The sequence below is a fragment of the Gallinula chloropus genome (genome assembly GCF_964237585.1).
Source record: "Gallinula chloropus genome assembly, chromosome: Z".
NCBI classification, from domain to species: Eukaryota; Metazoa; Chordata; class Aves; order Gruiformes; family Rallidae; genus Gallinula; species Gallinula chloropus.
The window spans coordinates 84,433,688-84,447,209 of record NC_140089.1 but is presented as its reverse complement, the minus strand read 5'-3'; the positions used below and the strand labels follow the sequence as shown (position 1 = coordinate 84,447,209).

The 13,522-nt window shown below is 39.0% G+C and overlaps 1 protein-coding gene across 1 annotated transcript in view; it reads left to right on the top strand.

The window, feature by feature from the left end:
* RIT2 (Ras like without CAAX 2) overlaps positions 1 to 13,081 on the top strand; it is a gene marked incomplete at both ends in the record, with an annotated part of 197,494 nt that extends 184,413 nt beyond the window's left edge. Inside the window, one exon of the mRNA XM_084278323.1 lies at positions 12,854 to 13,081. Coding sequence (XP_084134449.1) covers positions 12,854 to 13,081 — 228 coding nt within the window. The remainder of the gene's footprint in view (positions 1 to 12,853) is intronic.
* Positions 13,082 to 13,522: the final 441 nt, after the last annotated feature.

Here is a 13,522-nt window from a genome sequence, read left to right as displayed (position 1 = left end):
AAAATGTCAGAAAAAAATACTAATCTCAGAGGGGATGATGCTAAATGCCTCCCAGTACCAAAGGGACCTTTTTGATCAGTTTTTGTCAGTATCCACATCCAAGCTATGCTGTAAGGCCAATGCTTTCTGCAAGCTATATTGGAGAGCCTTGATCTGATCACAGCAGCATTTGCTCTGTGTGTCTGTGTTTATGCATGTAGATGCACGTTCACCGATGCCACTAGGTAAATTGATCTAAAGCTTGATCATTTGAAGATTGAAGTCTATTGCACTGTATAAGAATACAATCTTATCACCTGTAATTCCAATTTGGTCTCCCAGGGTGTATTAATACAGCATCTTTTACACATCAAAAGAATATCTGCATAATTGGATGGATACATCATGGATAGAGGAGGTTAAATAGATGATACTAGCAAAGATTTTCTGCTTTTCTGTTTGTTAAGAGTCTGCTTTCTCATTCTGCCCCTGAGCTAGCATAATAAAGATATAATCTGTCTTCCTCCTCTCTGCCTTGCTTCCATCTTCACTCTTCTGATTCTCCCTTGTCTTTTCACGATGTCTTTTCCTTTGTTCCAATAAACATGAACTAGCACCCCGGCCAACACTTTTAACTTCAGTTAAAAATTAAGTGTCTACAAAAAAATCCTACCAATTAATCTTCAAGCACCATCATCCTGTAAGTTTCTGTTAGCAAAGTATCCATGGTGTTTTGGGATGTATACAAGAAAGTTTGGGGCTATATTCAACAAATTTAAGATTCTGCCAGCAGTTAGCTGTTACTTTGCTTACTGTAAGGTGCTCAGTTTTCTGATAAAAGCCTACAGGCAGTAAATACAGAAGGGTTATCCAATGAAACTGCTTGCTGAACAGGAGTTTGCCAACAGGACAAGCTAACTGCAGATGTATGAACAAGTTACCAGGGAAACTATTCAAGTGAATGTTTTTAGCCTATAGCAAAAGTGAGGTAATTTGAGTGAGGTTAGCAGGCAATAAGAGAGCTTGTTATGTCTAATTAGCTAAATGTATTCTTACGGTTCTTCCTACCCACTGGCCATTTAAGATTTTTAATTTTTCTCCCTCAGCACATTCATTTCTCATTGTTATCCCCTTCATATGCTGTTCTTCAGACTCAATATTTTATTATGCATTGTCCATGCTGGCAGATTGTATCACATAATGGAGTTAAGTGGATGCTCCTTATGCAGCTGTCATTCCCATTTTAAGGTTCCTATGTCATAGGCCTCTCTCTTTCAATATTCTTGTGACCAAGAAAAGATTCTTTGCTCACCCATGAGCTTTCCTTTCAGCACGTAAGAAAGGAGCTGAAAAGAAAGACTCCAGTGAAGGGCCCGTGACTTTTCTTCAGTCAATTCATATTCTGCAAAAGTGTAATATTTTCCTTGAACCAATATTGACATGGAGACGATCAATGTCATTAGTTTAATAAAGGTACTGTGCAAGTATTTCCCTTAATGAGATTGTTTGACAAACCTTCCCAATAAACTTCAAAATTACTAAAGTCTCAAAATTAATTACATGTTCCAGGAAACAAAACAAAACAAACACAACCACAGCAGCTCACCATCCCCATTTCCCAATATAATATACCTCTCTTGTTGTAACATTTTCTTTGGAAAGCAACCCAAGTGAGAAGTGGAAAGATGAAACATCTTCCTGTAATTTTTGCATAAGGCACTTTGATACCTCATACATTTATAAGAGTTGCTTGCTTCAGCAAACAACATCAGAAAAAAATTATTAAATTATTCCACTGGAGCCTAAATCCCCATAAATCCATTAGAAATTCTTCCTCTGACTTCCTTCTGCCAAATACCTAGTTCAGTACAGGGACAATATCCCTGAATCCCAGCAGATGACAATTGCATAGGTTTGGGGAAAGGAGGAAGAGGTGCGATTTTCCTTTTCACTTCCCTGAATTTATCATTCTGTTCACTGTCTGGGACCTTTGTCTGGGAGTATGTTTAGAGATGAAAACTGTACACCAGAATACATGTGTATTGCACTCCGTGTAGCATGAAACAGTATGTGGCATCAAGACACACAAGATTATTTGCTGTATTTGTAAGAGAGATTTTTTATGACATTTGTGTTGACAACTCATCCCCAGCTTAAGTATAAGGGGAATTTTCTGAGCTTAATTTCACAAAAATGTTCATATATCTAAAAATAAAACTTTTAATAGAGCACAAGCTTTGGAAACCTTGGCTTAAAGATTATTTTAGTGATGTAAATCACCATTATTTTTGTTTGGTTGTGCATGGGGTTTTTGCTTCTTTTACAGTTCTTCTCGATTACCTTATGTACAAACGCATACAAAAAAATGTACAAAAGTTTCTGCTCCTTGTCTTCTATTTAACTCCATATTTTATTCTGATCTTCAAATTTCTTGTACCATATTTCCCAATCTTTGTCAGACAACTGTGGAAAATAGCACAGAGAAAGCAGCATCCTACTCCTTCCTCACTGACTCCAGCTCTGTTTTCTTCTCCTGTCAGTGGATTGTTTTCAAAACAAAATATTTCTGTTAGGGGCTGTGTTATTCCATCCTCAACATAATATAATGACAGAGAGATTTGCATAGGTTACCAGGTGTTAAGTGGATTTACTCAGTATCCAGAGGGCTTAGTGCCTGAGTCCTAATAAAGAACTGATTTCAAGTGACTAGTGGAATTTTAATGTCTAACAGATAAAGAAAAATAGCCTACACCAGTCTATACATGGGTGAAAACATGGTATCTGGCTGTACAAAGCAATAGGAATTTCTTTCAGTGTTAAAAGAACAGTTTAATGGTACTAACTTTCTAGTTGCTAAAAAAAAAAAAAGATAAGATAAAAGTCTAAAAGGTACAACTATAGTTTATTTTACATGTAGAGTTTTTATTAACCATCTGGTTTTAGCAGAAGATAATTGATATTTTTTTTGGTTGCTAGCAAAAATATTGAAAATATTTTGCTTTCTTATGAACTTAAAACTGCAATTCCTTTATTTTTTTTTTTCCCTACAAAAGAACTGCTTGTCTTGTGACTATTCCAAGCTGAACTGATGTAGAAATGTCTGCTTTCTGCAACCATCTCATGGCCATCTATGTCTTCAGCTGAGTGTTGCAATCAAAGTACCTTTAAAGATGATGGACAATTTAGAAAATTGTCAGATCTCTGAAAAAATGCCTTGAGCAATTGACCTGTACTTGTTCATCTTGAAGACTGATGCTAAGGATTTAACACTTCCACATTCTCTTCAAATTAGACCCAGAGCTATTGCTGACTGATGCATGATCATATGGCTTTGAGTATTCAATTCAGTCAGATCCTGAGGCCATCTCTCTAGAAACATTTCCTGGTATAAAGATGCTTTAACCCACTCATCAGTCTTGCTTTTGACAAGATAAAGCCAAAAGAGTAGAGTCTGTTGTAGAGAAGAACAACTTCAGGGTCTAATCTATGGACAGCACCCTGATTCACAGCGATTTTTGCAAGAAATGAGGGCTTGATTTAATTATTTAGAGCTACCTCTGTGAAACAATGACATAACATTATCACAAGTTGGATTCAAGAGACCTAGGAGTCTCATGTGTTTTGCCTGTTTTGCAACTAGGCAACTGCATAGAGAATGCCTCTCTTTATTCAAAACGTTTCCCCAAAGAAGGAATGAAAATACTTGGAGGTACAGCTTCTATGTTACATGGATATTGTGGATTCAAAGTGTAGGGGAAAAAAATCCGAAAGGGAAAGAAAGACTAGACAGAAATCAGCAGTCTTCATCACAAAAGGTGCTTAAAAACTCAAGAAATTATGCAAGAATGAATTAGCATTTTATCTAGAATTTTTTTTATATGAAAAACCGTGAGAATAGTGCAATTAATGAAATAATAGTAGTTTGGAGTTTTATATAAGAATGTAGAAATGACCATAGCAGGTGAGACAAAATATCAGTTTGATCTAACAGTGGTAAATAGTGAAGACCATAAGAAAAAGTGTTTAGTGGTGTTTTATCAGATCTCTTTCCCAGCCCTCACCAGTTTGAAGTTCCATCAGATCAGATGAGAAAATTATTCTTCTTGGTGTAAAACAGAGAGTTTAACCTGTATTTTGTGTCCCACCTTACAGACTAACCAGGTGAGAAGTGCATAGTTTGGGACAGATGAATCTCTTTGGGTTGGCCTAGTTTTTTGGGTTTTTTTTGTTTTTGTTTTTGGTTGTTTTTTTTTTTTTTTTTTAAATAAAACTAGTACACAGTCTTCATTTAAAAATGAGCAAATTGGTTCTACAATCCCACACCCTCAATCCTCCATCCCTTAAAAATAAACCACAGAGCTCATTGCAGAAGACTCAGACAGTTCTATTATTCTCTGCTTCATTTTCTTTCCAGTACAAATGCAAAGCGGACAGGTTATGAGGGAAAGAGAAAGAATATCTAAACATCTGTAATGTAAGTGCCTTCAGAGGCTGGAATAGCTGAAGATGTAGTACTGTGCCCTGTGATATTTTCATTCAATTCAGTCTGTCAGGGCATAAGTTCACACAGCAAGATCGTATCTTCTCCTTGGCCCTGTCTCCTAATCCTGCTCACTCCCATGGCTATTCATGCTAGACCCCATTCTGATCACCAATAATTCTCAAGTATGAAGCCAGCAAAAAGTACCAGGCAGTGGGAAGACAGGAAGGAAAACATGTAAAGCTCTTAAAAGACTCCAGCTTTCAAGTAACTCTGTAAGGGAGAAAGAGGGATAGAACTAATTGCAATGCCCTCACAATAATGAAAAATTGTATGGCAGCTTTTATCTCATCGAGCTTTGTAATCTAGACAGCCAGCAAAGCTGAGCCGGTGGATCTGCCTGCCATGAAGTTTGAGGTTTGTTCAGCTAATTACTGCTGAAGACTTCCAAATGGATTTAAGAGTAATAGTGTTGACATGAAATTCTCCTCTTGTGTTTCTGCAACATGTTTCACTTAATGTCCAGGCTGCTGAAAAGAGGTGTCTGCTTCCCAGGGACTGATTTGGAAAATAAGGTGCACGAATTTGGTTGAATGAAAAATGCAGATTTTTGTCAGCAGAAACTAGTTGTGAATTCTAGTAGAATCTTGGCCAAACCAAATTGGTAGCTGCAGTGTATATGTTTGCAAATGTGATCATACATAAAAGCTATGTTTACATTTGAAGAGGGAAAAGTTTTAACATCATATTTTTTAAACAATAATTCAGTTTAATTTAAAATTCTGAAACAAAATCGTAATGTTTGTGTTGAGCTAGATGGAAACCGGAAATTTTAGGACCAAGGATTTTTCTTTTACTTTTGCATTTATTGTTGGCTTTTTAGGCCTGGAAAATTGTCGCATTGAAGAGGAAACACTGGTTACTCACAAAGACTTCAACATTTCTTTCAGCATTAATTGATTTCCACTTGACCTTATTTTTTCCCCTCCTTCCAGGGATGTCATTGCTCAGTAGCAAAACTATGATAGGCAGTTTATAAATGTAAATATGTGAAAAAATAGAAGAAGGGTAAAAGGGCTTGCAATATTTTTTCTTTTAAAAAAAATTCCGTAACAAATATTATGTGAACAAATAACAACAATGCTGCCTGTCTTCAAAAGACAGAAAGATTGATTTTTCTGTTTCATTGGGTTCTGCTCAGGTTTTCAACCCCAACCACTGCTGGAATATCCAAGTATTTGAGCTTTGACCTTAACAATAACATTTCACACTTGGAAAGATCTTTATAGCAGCCCATAGAAAGTCTCTGCCACCATGTCTGTTGATACAACACTTGTCCAAGGGAAAAAATGAATAACTGTCAAAAAAGGCATAGGTATAATAGATCTGGGTTTGGGTTAGTGTTTTGGATTGTGTGGTTCTCAAAACAGGACCTGACAGCTTGCAGTGAAAGCCTTTGTCTCTAGGAAAGGGAAATGTCAGTGTATGAATGCTCAGCTCAGTTTTCACTGGACCTAATTCCGCTCGCAGAATACAGAGTTTGCCCCTATCAGGATTACTGGGTGGGTTCCTGATGCTTTGAAGCGCTGGGTGGTGAGAGACCACCTAATTTCTTCCCAGGACCTCAGACATAGAGTGATGAACTGAGACTACTCAAAACTGGTCAGGCATTTTTGTTGTTCATCATTAATGAGAAATCTTGAACGTGTTGTCTGGGAGTGTGATTGGCATAAACTCAGTGATTGGTGCTGGGTTTAATAAAATTATCATTCCTGTCAGATAGCACCCATTTTTTTGTTTTTTAGCTTTTTGTTTTCTGGGATGTCATTCACATGTGATTTCTTTTTTTTTTCTCTTGTGAAATTTGTTTATTGGAGCTTGAGAAAATTGTTAATTCCTTTGATCTCTCTCACTTTTTTCTGTGGCATATTATAGGCTTGTGTCTGTAACAAAATCTTACTTTGTTCTGATATGTTGAGGGAATGGACTGTGACAGGAAGGGGCATGTTTTTGTGGATTCTTCTGGCTTGCCTGCCTGTCTCTAAACTGCTATCCAGGTGTTAATATCCAACTTGTCATCTGTTTGCTTGTTTTCTGCAATGGGGTCTGTTGCAACACAGAAAATATATCCCCAGAGATGAAGGAAAGGGACATGGATCTTTCCTATACATCATTCAGAGTACTCTTGTCTTTCCCTGCTTTTCACATTATTTGCTGTAGTATAAACGAAAGTGCTCATGATGATGTCTTCAACCCTATGTTCTCAAACAGTTATCTTTTGTTTACAGCTTACATAATTGCTGCCTGTCAAAAATACAGAGCCTGAGCAAAAACCACTGAAATTCCTCCTATTAGCTGACTGGGTTTTAGATGAGCTCTGTGTTGAGCAACACGTCCACTTCTGTCTCTGATTAGGGATCAAGTTCTCATGTGTCCAGCCAAAACCATTCACAGAACAAAAGTTTTCTGATTATAATTATCAATCCCTTTGCAAAGTTAATGAGGACTGACAGGGTGGAAGTTTGTAAGAAAAATTTAGGTGAATCCTTGAAACTCATAACACTCTAGACCTATGCAAGGCAACCTGGAGGTTACAGTCATGGGGAAAGGTGCAAAAGATATCTCAAGTCAGTCATGCTATTGCAGAGATGAGATGCACAAGTGGAAATGCATTGCTTTCCTGGGTGAAAGCCACCACTGGATCACTCAGACTGGTGCTACTGACTGCTAATGTGTTCTCCGTTAATGAAATCTATGTTGGGATTCCTCTGTTGCTGCCTTGACCAAGGGAGAGACAAAGCTGAATAAAAAATAGTGTCATCCTGATGGAGACTTTCCAGCTAATGACAGTCCAAAAGCAGAGGTAGATTATTGATCTGTTTAGTTTCTTTGCACTTCTCAGATCCAGATATTTTTATGTTCTGCCTATGGGGACCAATGATTGCCAGGGCCTCCCCACCCACCATCCAGCCCGGGTGGCTTTGTGCTCTCCTTTTGGTTGTGCAGAAACTGACCTTTGTGGGGAACTGGCTGTCTTAAAGATGGCAGCTCATCCATCACGGCTTTCACAGTCTGTCAACGTTGCATTTAATCTCGCTTGTAATTTTCCAAGGGAGGTTTGCAAAAGCCACAAACAGAATCTTAATGCTATGAAATGCGGTTTGTAGCCAGTGAATGTTTCCTGTCTGTATGAAGCAATGCTCTGTTCCAGCTGCCCTGAACTATCCAGAGATGAAAAACTCCTAAATACAAAGTCCTCACGCTGCCGTAACTGGCACATTTTCCCTTTCAACTCACATGCTCCCAAATGGACGCCCTGAGCCATGAATTTTGCAAGGCAGATATGAAATGGTTTTTTTGTAGGGACTAACACAATGTGTTCATGAGGCTTCACTGACAATTAATGGACTTGTCCTGGAAGATCTTGCTCTTTGGTTACACTGCAAGATTCAGTGTCCTGCTTCTCTTAAGACCTGATTCACCTCCAGCAAGACAATAACAGTTTTTGAGGCTTGTATCAGAATCAGGAAGCTTCTGCCAGCTCTCAAATTTTCATTTTTCATTTTCTTCACTACACTGGTCTACCACCTTCATTCCCTTCTTAAGGTTTACCAACAAAGAAACGAGCTAAATCGGAATCAATATAACCAGAATTATACTCTGGGAAACAAGACCAAATTCAATCACAGAGGTTTACTCTAAAGATGAGATATAAAGCCATGCTTCCCAGATATATATTCAATAGAACGACCTCACTCCCTGACCTGTCTGTCCGTGTCATGCTGACAGATCATATCTTCCACTGATGCAGACCCGACGAAGCTGCAATTTGTCAACAAGTCCCTGAGCTGTGCAGATCTGGGATGGATTTCTATGATATAGTTTCTCTTCCGACAATAAGATGGGAACAAGGTAAAGCCCTGGAATTATGTGGGCGTCAGTGACCTCATCAAGGGCTTTATCCCTTGTTTCTCATTCCATGGCTGTTTAGCCTCTTGACCGAATTATGAACTGAAAGAAAAGTGTCTATTTTTCCTCTAGACATTTCTTGTTATTTACAATTTCTTCAGTAAACAGATTAATTAAATTACTATAGCTATATTTTCATTGATGCTGGAAGCAGTAGTGGTAATTATGACAGAATCAGATTTCAAAGAAGCTTGTTTTCAGCCTTGAAGCTGAAAAACTTCAACTAAACGTCCTGAAATTGTTTATGCCAGGTGTCCTTCTAATGCTGAATTAATTCATAAAATGTTATCACAGCAATTAATCAGTTCCTGAGGGTGAGATTTAAGAAAAATACCATACTTTGAAATGAACTATTGCCATTAATAACTTTAATGATGTCTCTGTAATTTGGCAGGAAACTGGAGTCCAAAACCAAACATTTTCTGCTTTTTGTAGAAACCCAGCCAAATTTAGCCAAATTACAAGCTTCTAGGCACATAGAGACTGAGAAGAAGTTTTTCTGTACAACTTATTTCTCTTGAGTATTCTTCAGTTCTCACAGCTCTTAGCAGTCTTGTTTCATTACAGAGCATAGCATGTCTTCCCTGCAGTGCTTCTTCCTTGCAGGTGGGAGAAAACACAGTTTTGATCCTAAAAAAGAAAGACACACACACACACACAAAAGTGGAACAAAGGAGGAATTAGACGAGCAAAGATCAGAGAGTCACAGATCAAAGGAAAGGGCATTATTTTAAATATTTGATTACTGCTGTGTTTCCACCCCAATAACATTTATCGGTTTAGTATTCTTAATGATAATGATGTTCCAATTTATGTGTTTTTTTTTTTTTTTCCTTTAAGGTAATGAACATGTAAAATCTTCAATGAAATTGCAGCTCTGTGTAATCATTTGCTCAGAACTACAGCGTTTTTAACAAAATAAATAGTAATAAAAAAAAAAAATCCTCCTACAACTCAGAGGCATAGGAAGCAAAAATATTATAAAAACCAAAATAGACCAAAACAGTATTCTATCCAGATAATCAGTTTCTCAATGGTGCCCAATAGACATATTGAATCACTCGTTTTGTTTACACAGCTGCCCAGAGAAAAACAAGGACCATATTGCTACCCATCTCCTTTTGCTAAAGGTTGGCAATTATAGCAGTTGGAAAGTGGTAACTATCTTTCATTGTGTCAGTGAATATTATTCAGGTTGGCACACAACCTCCGTGCTTCCCATTACAATATCCTTAATTAAAATAAGATTATACCTGTAACATAGAAGAGTGATCTTACTAATGTTACAAAGTTCGTGACTCAATGTAAAGATGATGGGGAGGAATTCTGTGGTTTGTGTTGATTCCACGCTGGAATGAACTGATTCTTTGTTGCATAGAATCATAGAATCATAGAATGTGTAAGGTTGGAAGGGACCTTTAAAAATCATCTAGTCCACCCCCCCTGCATTAAGCAGGGACATCTTTGCTAGATCAGGTCGCTCAGAGCCCCATCAAGCCTGACTTTGGATACCTCCAGAGATGGGGGCCTCCACTACCTCCCTGGGTAACCTGTTCCAGTATTCTACTACCCTCACATTGGGTATTTTTTTTTCCTAATATCCAAAATAAATATCCCTTTTCTAGTTAAAAATCATTACCACATGTCCTATTGCTACATGCCCTCGTGAACAGTTCTTCCACAGTTTTCTTATAGTTCTTCCACAGCTATCTTCATCTAAAATCCCATTTCACACTGTGTCTGGCTTTAGAGATATGTATTAAAAAATTCATGGTGACTTCATAACTTTAGCATAAAGGACATTTTCCTCATGATATGTATAAAGAAGTTTGTTTTTATCCTGAAATACAAGGGAATGTTCTCCTAAGAAATATATATGGCACTTCGGGTGCATGAAAGTGGAAATGAGAAAAAAAAAACCCACAAACAACAAGCTAAGATTAGTCCTGTGGTGGAAGGTTGCAATTGAAAGTTTTCATAGGCTATTGTGCAGCCTTTCACAAGGTTGTCTTAAAGTACTTATTTGCCTTTTTCTCCACGTAGTTCAAAAATTACTTGAATATAATAGAAAATTATTGAATATATAATAGAAATTAAAACAAAGGCTGGAATTTCTGACCTAGAATTTGAACATACACCATAAGTTTCATAGTATCATAGAATGGTTCACATTGGATGAGATTTGAAGGCCCTCTAGTTCCAACAACCCTGTCATGGGCAGGTACACCCTCCACTAGACGAGGTTGCCCAAAGCCCCATCCAACCTGACCTTGAACACTTTCAGGAAGGGACCTCGAAAGGTCACCTAGTCCAACCCGCCTGCCAGAGCAGGATCACCTAGACTACACAGGAACATGTCCAGGCAGATTTTGAATGCCCCCAGAGATGGAGACTCCACAACCTCTCTGGGCAGTCTGTCTCAGTGCTCCGTCACCCTCACAGTAAAAAAGTTTCTCATTATATTCGCATGGAACTTCCTCTGCTCCAGATTACACTTGTTGCCCCTTGTCCTAGCACTGACCATCACCGAGAAGAGCCTGGTTCCATCCTCCTTCATATATTTATAAACATTAATAAGGTCACCCCTTCATTCTCCTCCAGGCTAGAGGCCCAGCCCCCTCTGCCTTTCCTCATAAGGAAGGTGTTCCACTCCCTTAATCATGTTGGTGTCCCTGTGCTGGACTCTTTCAAGGAATTCTATGAGCTTCTTGAACTGAAGAGCCCAGAACTGTACCCAATATGCCAGGTGTGGTCTCACCAGGGCAGACTAGAGGGAGAGAAGGACCTCTGTTGACCTACTAACCACACCCCTTCTACTACACTGCAGGATGCCATGGGCCTTTTTAGCCACAAGGGCACATTGCTGGCTTGTGGTCACCCTGCTGTCACCCAGGACCCTCAGGTCTCACTCTCTGCTCTCCAACAGGCCAGCCCCCAACCTATATGGGTACCTGGGGTTGTTCTTCCCCAGATGCAGGACCCCACACTTGCTCTTGTTAATCTCACTAAATTTCTCCCTGCCCAACTCTCCAGCCTAAGTCTTGCTGGATGGCAGCACGGCCCTCTGATGTGTCAGCCACCCCTCCCAGTTTTGTATTGTCAGCAGACTTGATGACTGTGCACTCTATTCACTCATCCAGGTCATCAACAAATATATTGAATAGTACAGGTCCCAGTACTGAGCCCTGAGGGACACCACTAGATACAGGCCTCCAGCTAGATTCTGTCCCATTGATCAAAACTTGGTGGCTTCTTCCCTTCAACCAGCTCTCAATCCAGCTCACTACTTGACCGTCCACCAAGGATGCTGTGGAAGACAGTGTGAAATGCTTTTCTGACATCAAGGTAGACCACATCTACTGCCCTACTAAAGTCAATTATATAAATTTACATACAGTTAATTCTTCTAGTTTTATGGTCAGCTATGGAAAAGAAATTACAGTCTGCTGGCTGGAAAATGAGCTTAATATTCAGGAACTCATAGGATTTGGTCCTTGTTTGGCTGTAGACTTGCTCCTGGATGGGCTCCCAGAGTGCAATAATTACCTTAGAGTGGTAGGCAGCGGTATTCCTTATGAATTTAAGCTGTAAACTACATATTAATCAGCATATTGAGCACATTTCCATTTATTAGGCTCACAAGTCACATGTCAAGAGGTAGTCAATATGGAAATTTCAGGAAGAATTTCCCGGTTTCAAAATTTAGGTAAATTAAAAAAGATCTCCCTTGGTTCCCTCTAGATTCATGGTGATTTCCCCCCCTTGCATTTCCTCAAAATACAAAGACAAATTTCCTCCGTGTTTTCTGAGAACAGTAAATACATGAAGCTACTTAGGGAAGATGATCTGAAAAACAAATAGATTTTGGTTCTTCATACAGCTCAGACATGAGCTAAGTGACAGGATTACAGGCCTGCCAAGACCAAAACACTTAAAGGCATGCTCAGAAATTAATGTGACTGAAAAATCTTAAGGTATGAAAGCTGGTGCGCTTGAAGAGTCGAGTTGCCTCCAGGATTAGGCTAATGCTGAACAGGGATTTTCTAGGACCTTAATTCTGTGTAAGTCCTTTTGGCCATCCGTTACAGTCTGTGGAATAAAGGTACCAGCACTATCAAAATGTACAGGATTACTGCACTAAAGAGAGGAAATGCATTGAAAAATGGATGCATCAGAATTAGGTAAATAGTCTACCCGAGCACATGAATATTGTTAGTAGAGCCTGTTCAAACATCTCACGAATTCAGTCTTACCCTTTCACTCTTGAATATTCTCTGTTGGGCGATATTAGAATATTTGCCTGTACAGCTTAAGGTCAGGGATTTGCAGTATCTAAAAAGTCAGACTACATATACTGCAGTGTTTGCATGCTGATACGTGCTCTGTGCATTAGACAATATTTATGGACTTTTATTTTTCTTTTAGGTCTCAACTGAAGAAGGGATGAGTTTAGCCAGAGAATACTCCTGCTCCTTTTATGAGACTTCAGCTGCCCTCCGATTCTACATTGATGATGTCTTTCATGGACTAGTGAGGGAAATCCGAAGGAAAGAGTCCTCACTGCCTGTGGTAGAGAAGAAGATGAAGAGGAAGGATAGTCTGTGGCGGAAACTGAAAGGGTCACTGAAGAAAAAAAAAGAAAGTACAACCTGATGGCAATTCCCTATGAGCCACCCATCAGGAGCTGACCACAGTGACCTGTAACAGTTCAAAAATGCAGCATTGACACAGCATCTTCCAGACCAGGTCCTGGAGTTCCTTTCCTTCAGCCCTCATGCAGAAGTAGCTCCTTTAAGGCCCACTTCATGGTTGCCCTGCGGCTCCTCTGTATTATAGATAAAGTCACTTAGCATACCCACTTATCCCTTCTCTGCAAATCTGAGTGGAGAAAATACTGTGCTTCTTCCTATGGTCCCTGGCTGGTCTTCAAATGCTAGGAGTTAAGCCAGCAACCAAATCAGCTTCCACCACCTCTAGGACAAGTGATGCACTTATTGCCTCCTCTCTGCATGCATGGATCATTTCACCATCCCAGAAAAGAATAAAATTGATTCCAATGGACATTTTGACTGTTTAAGGACTTTTAAGATTTGA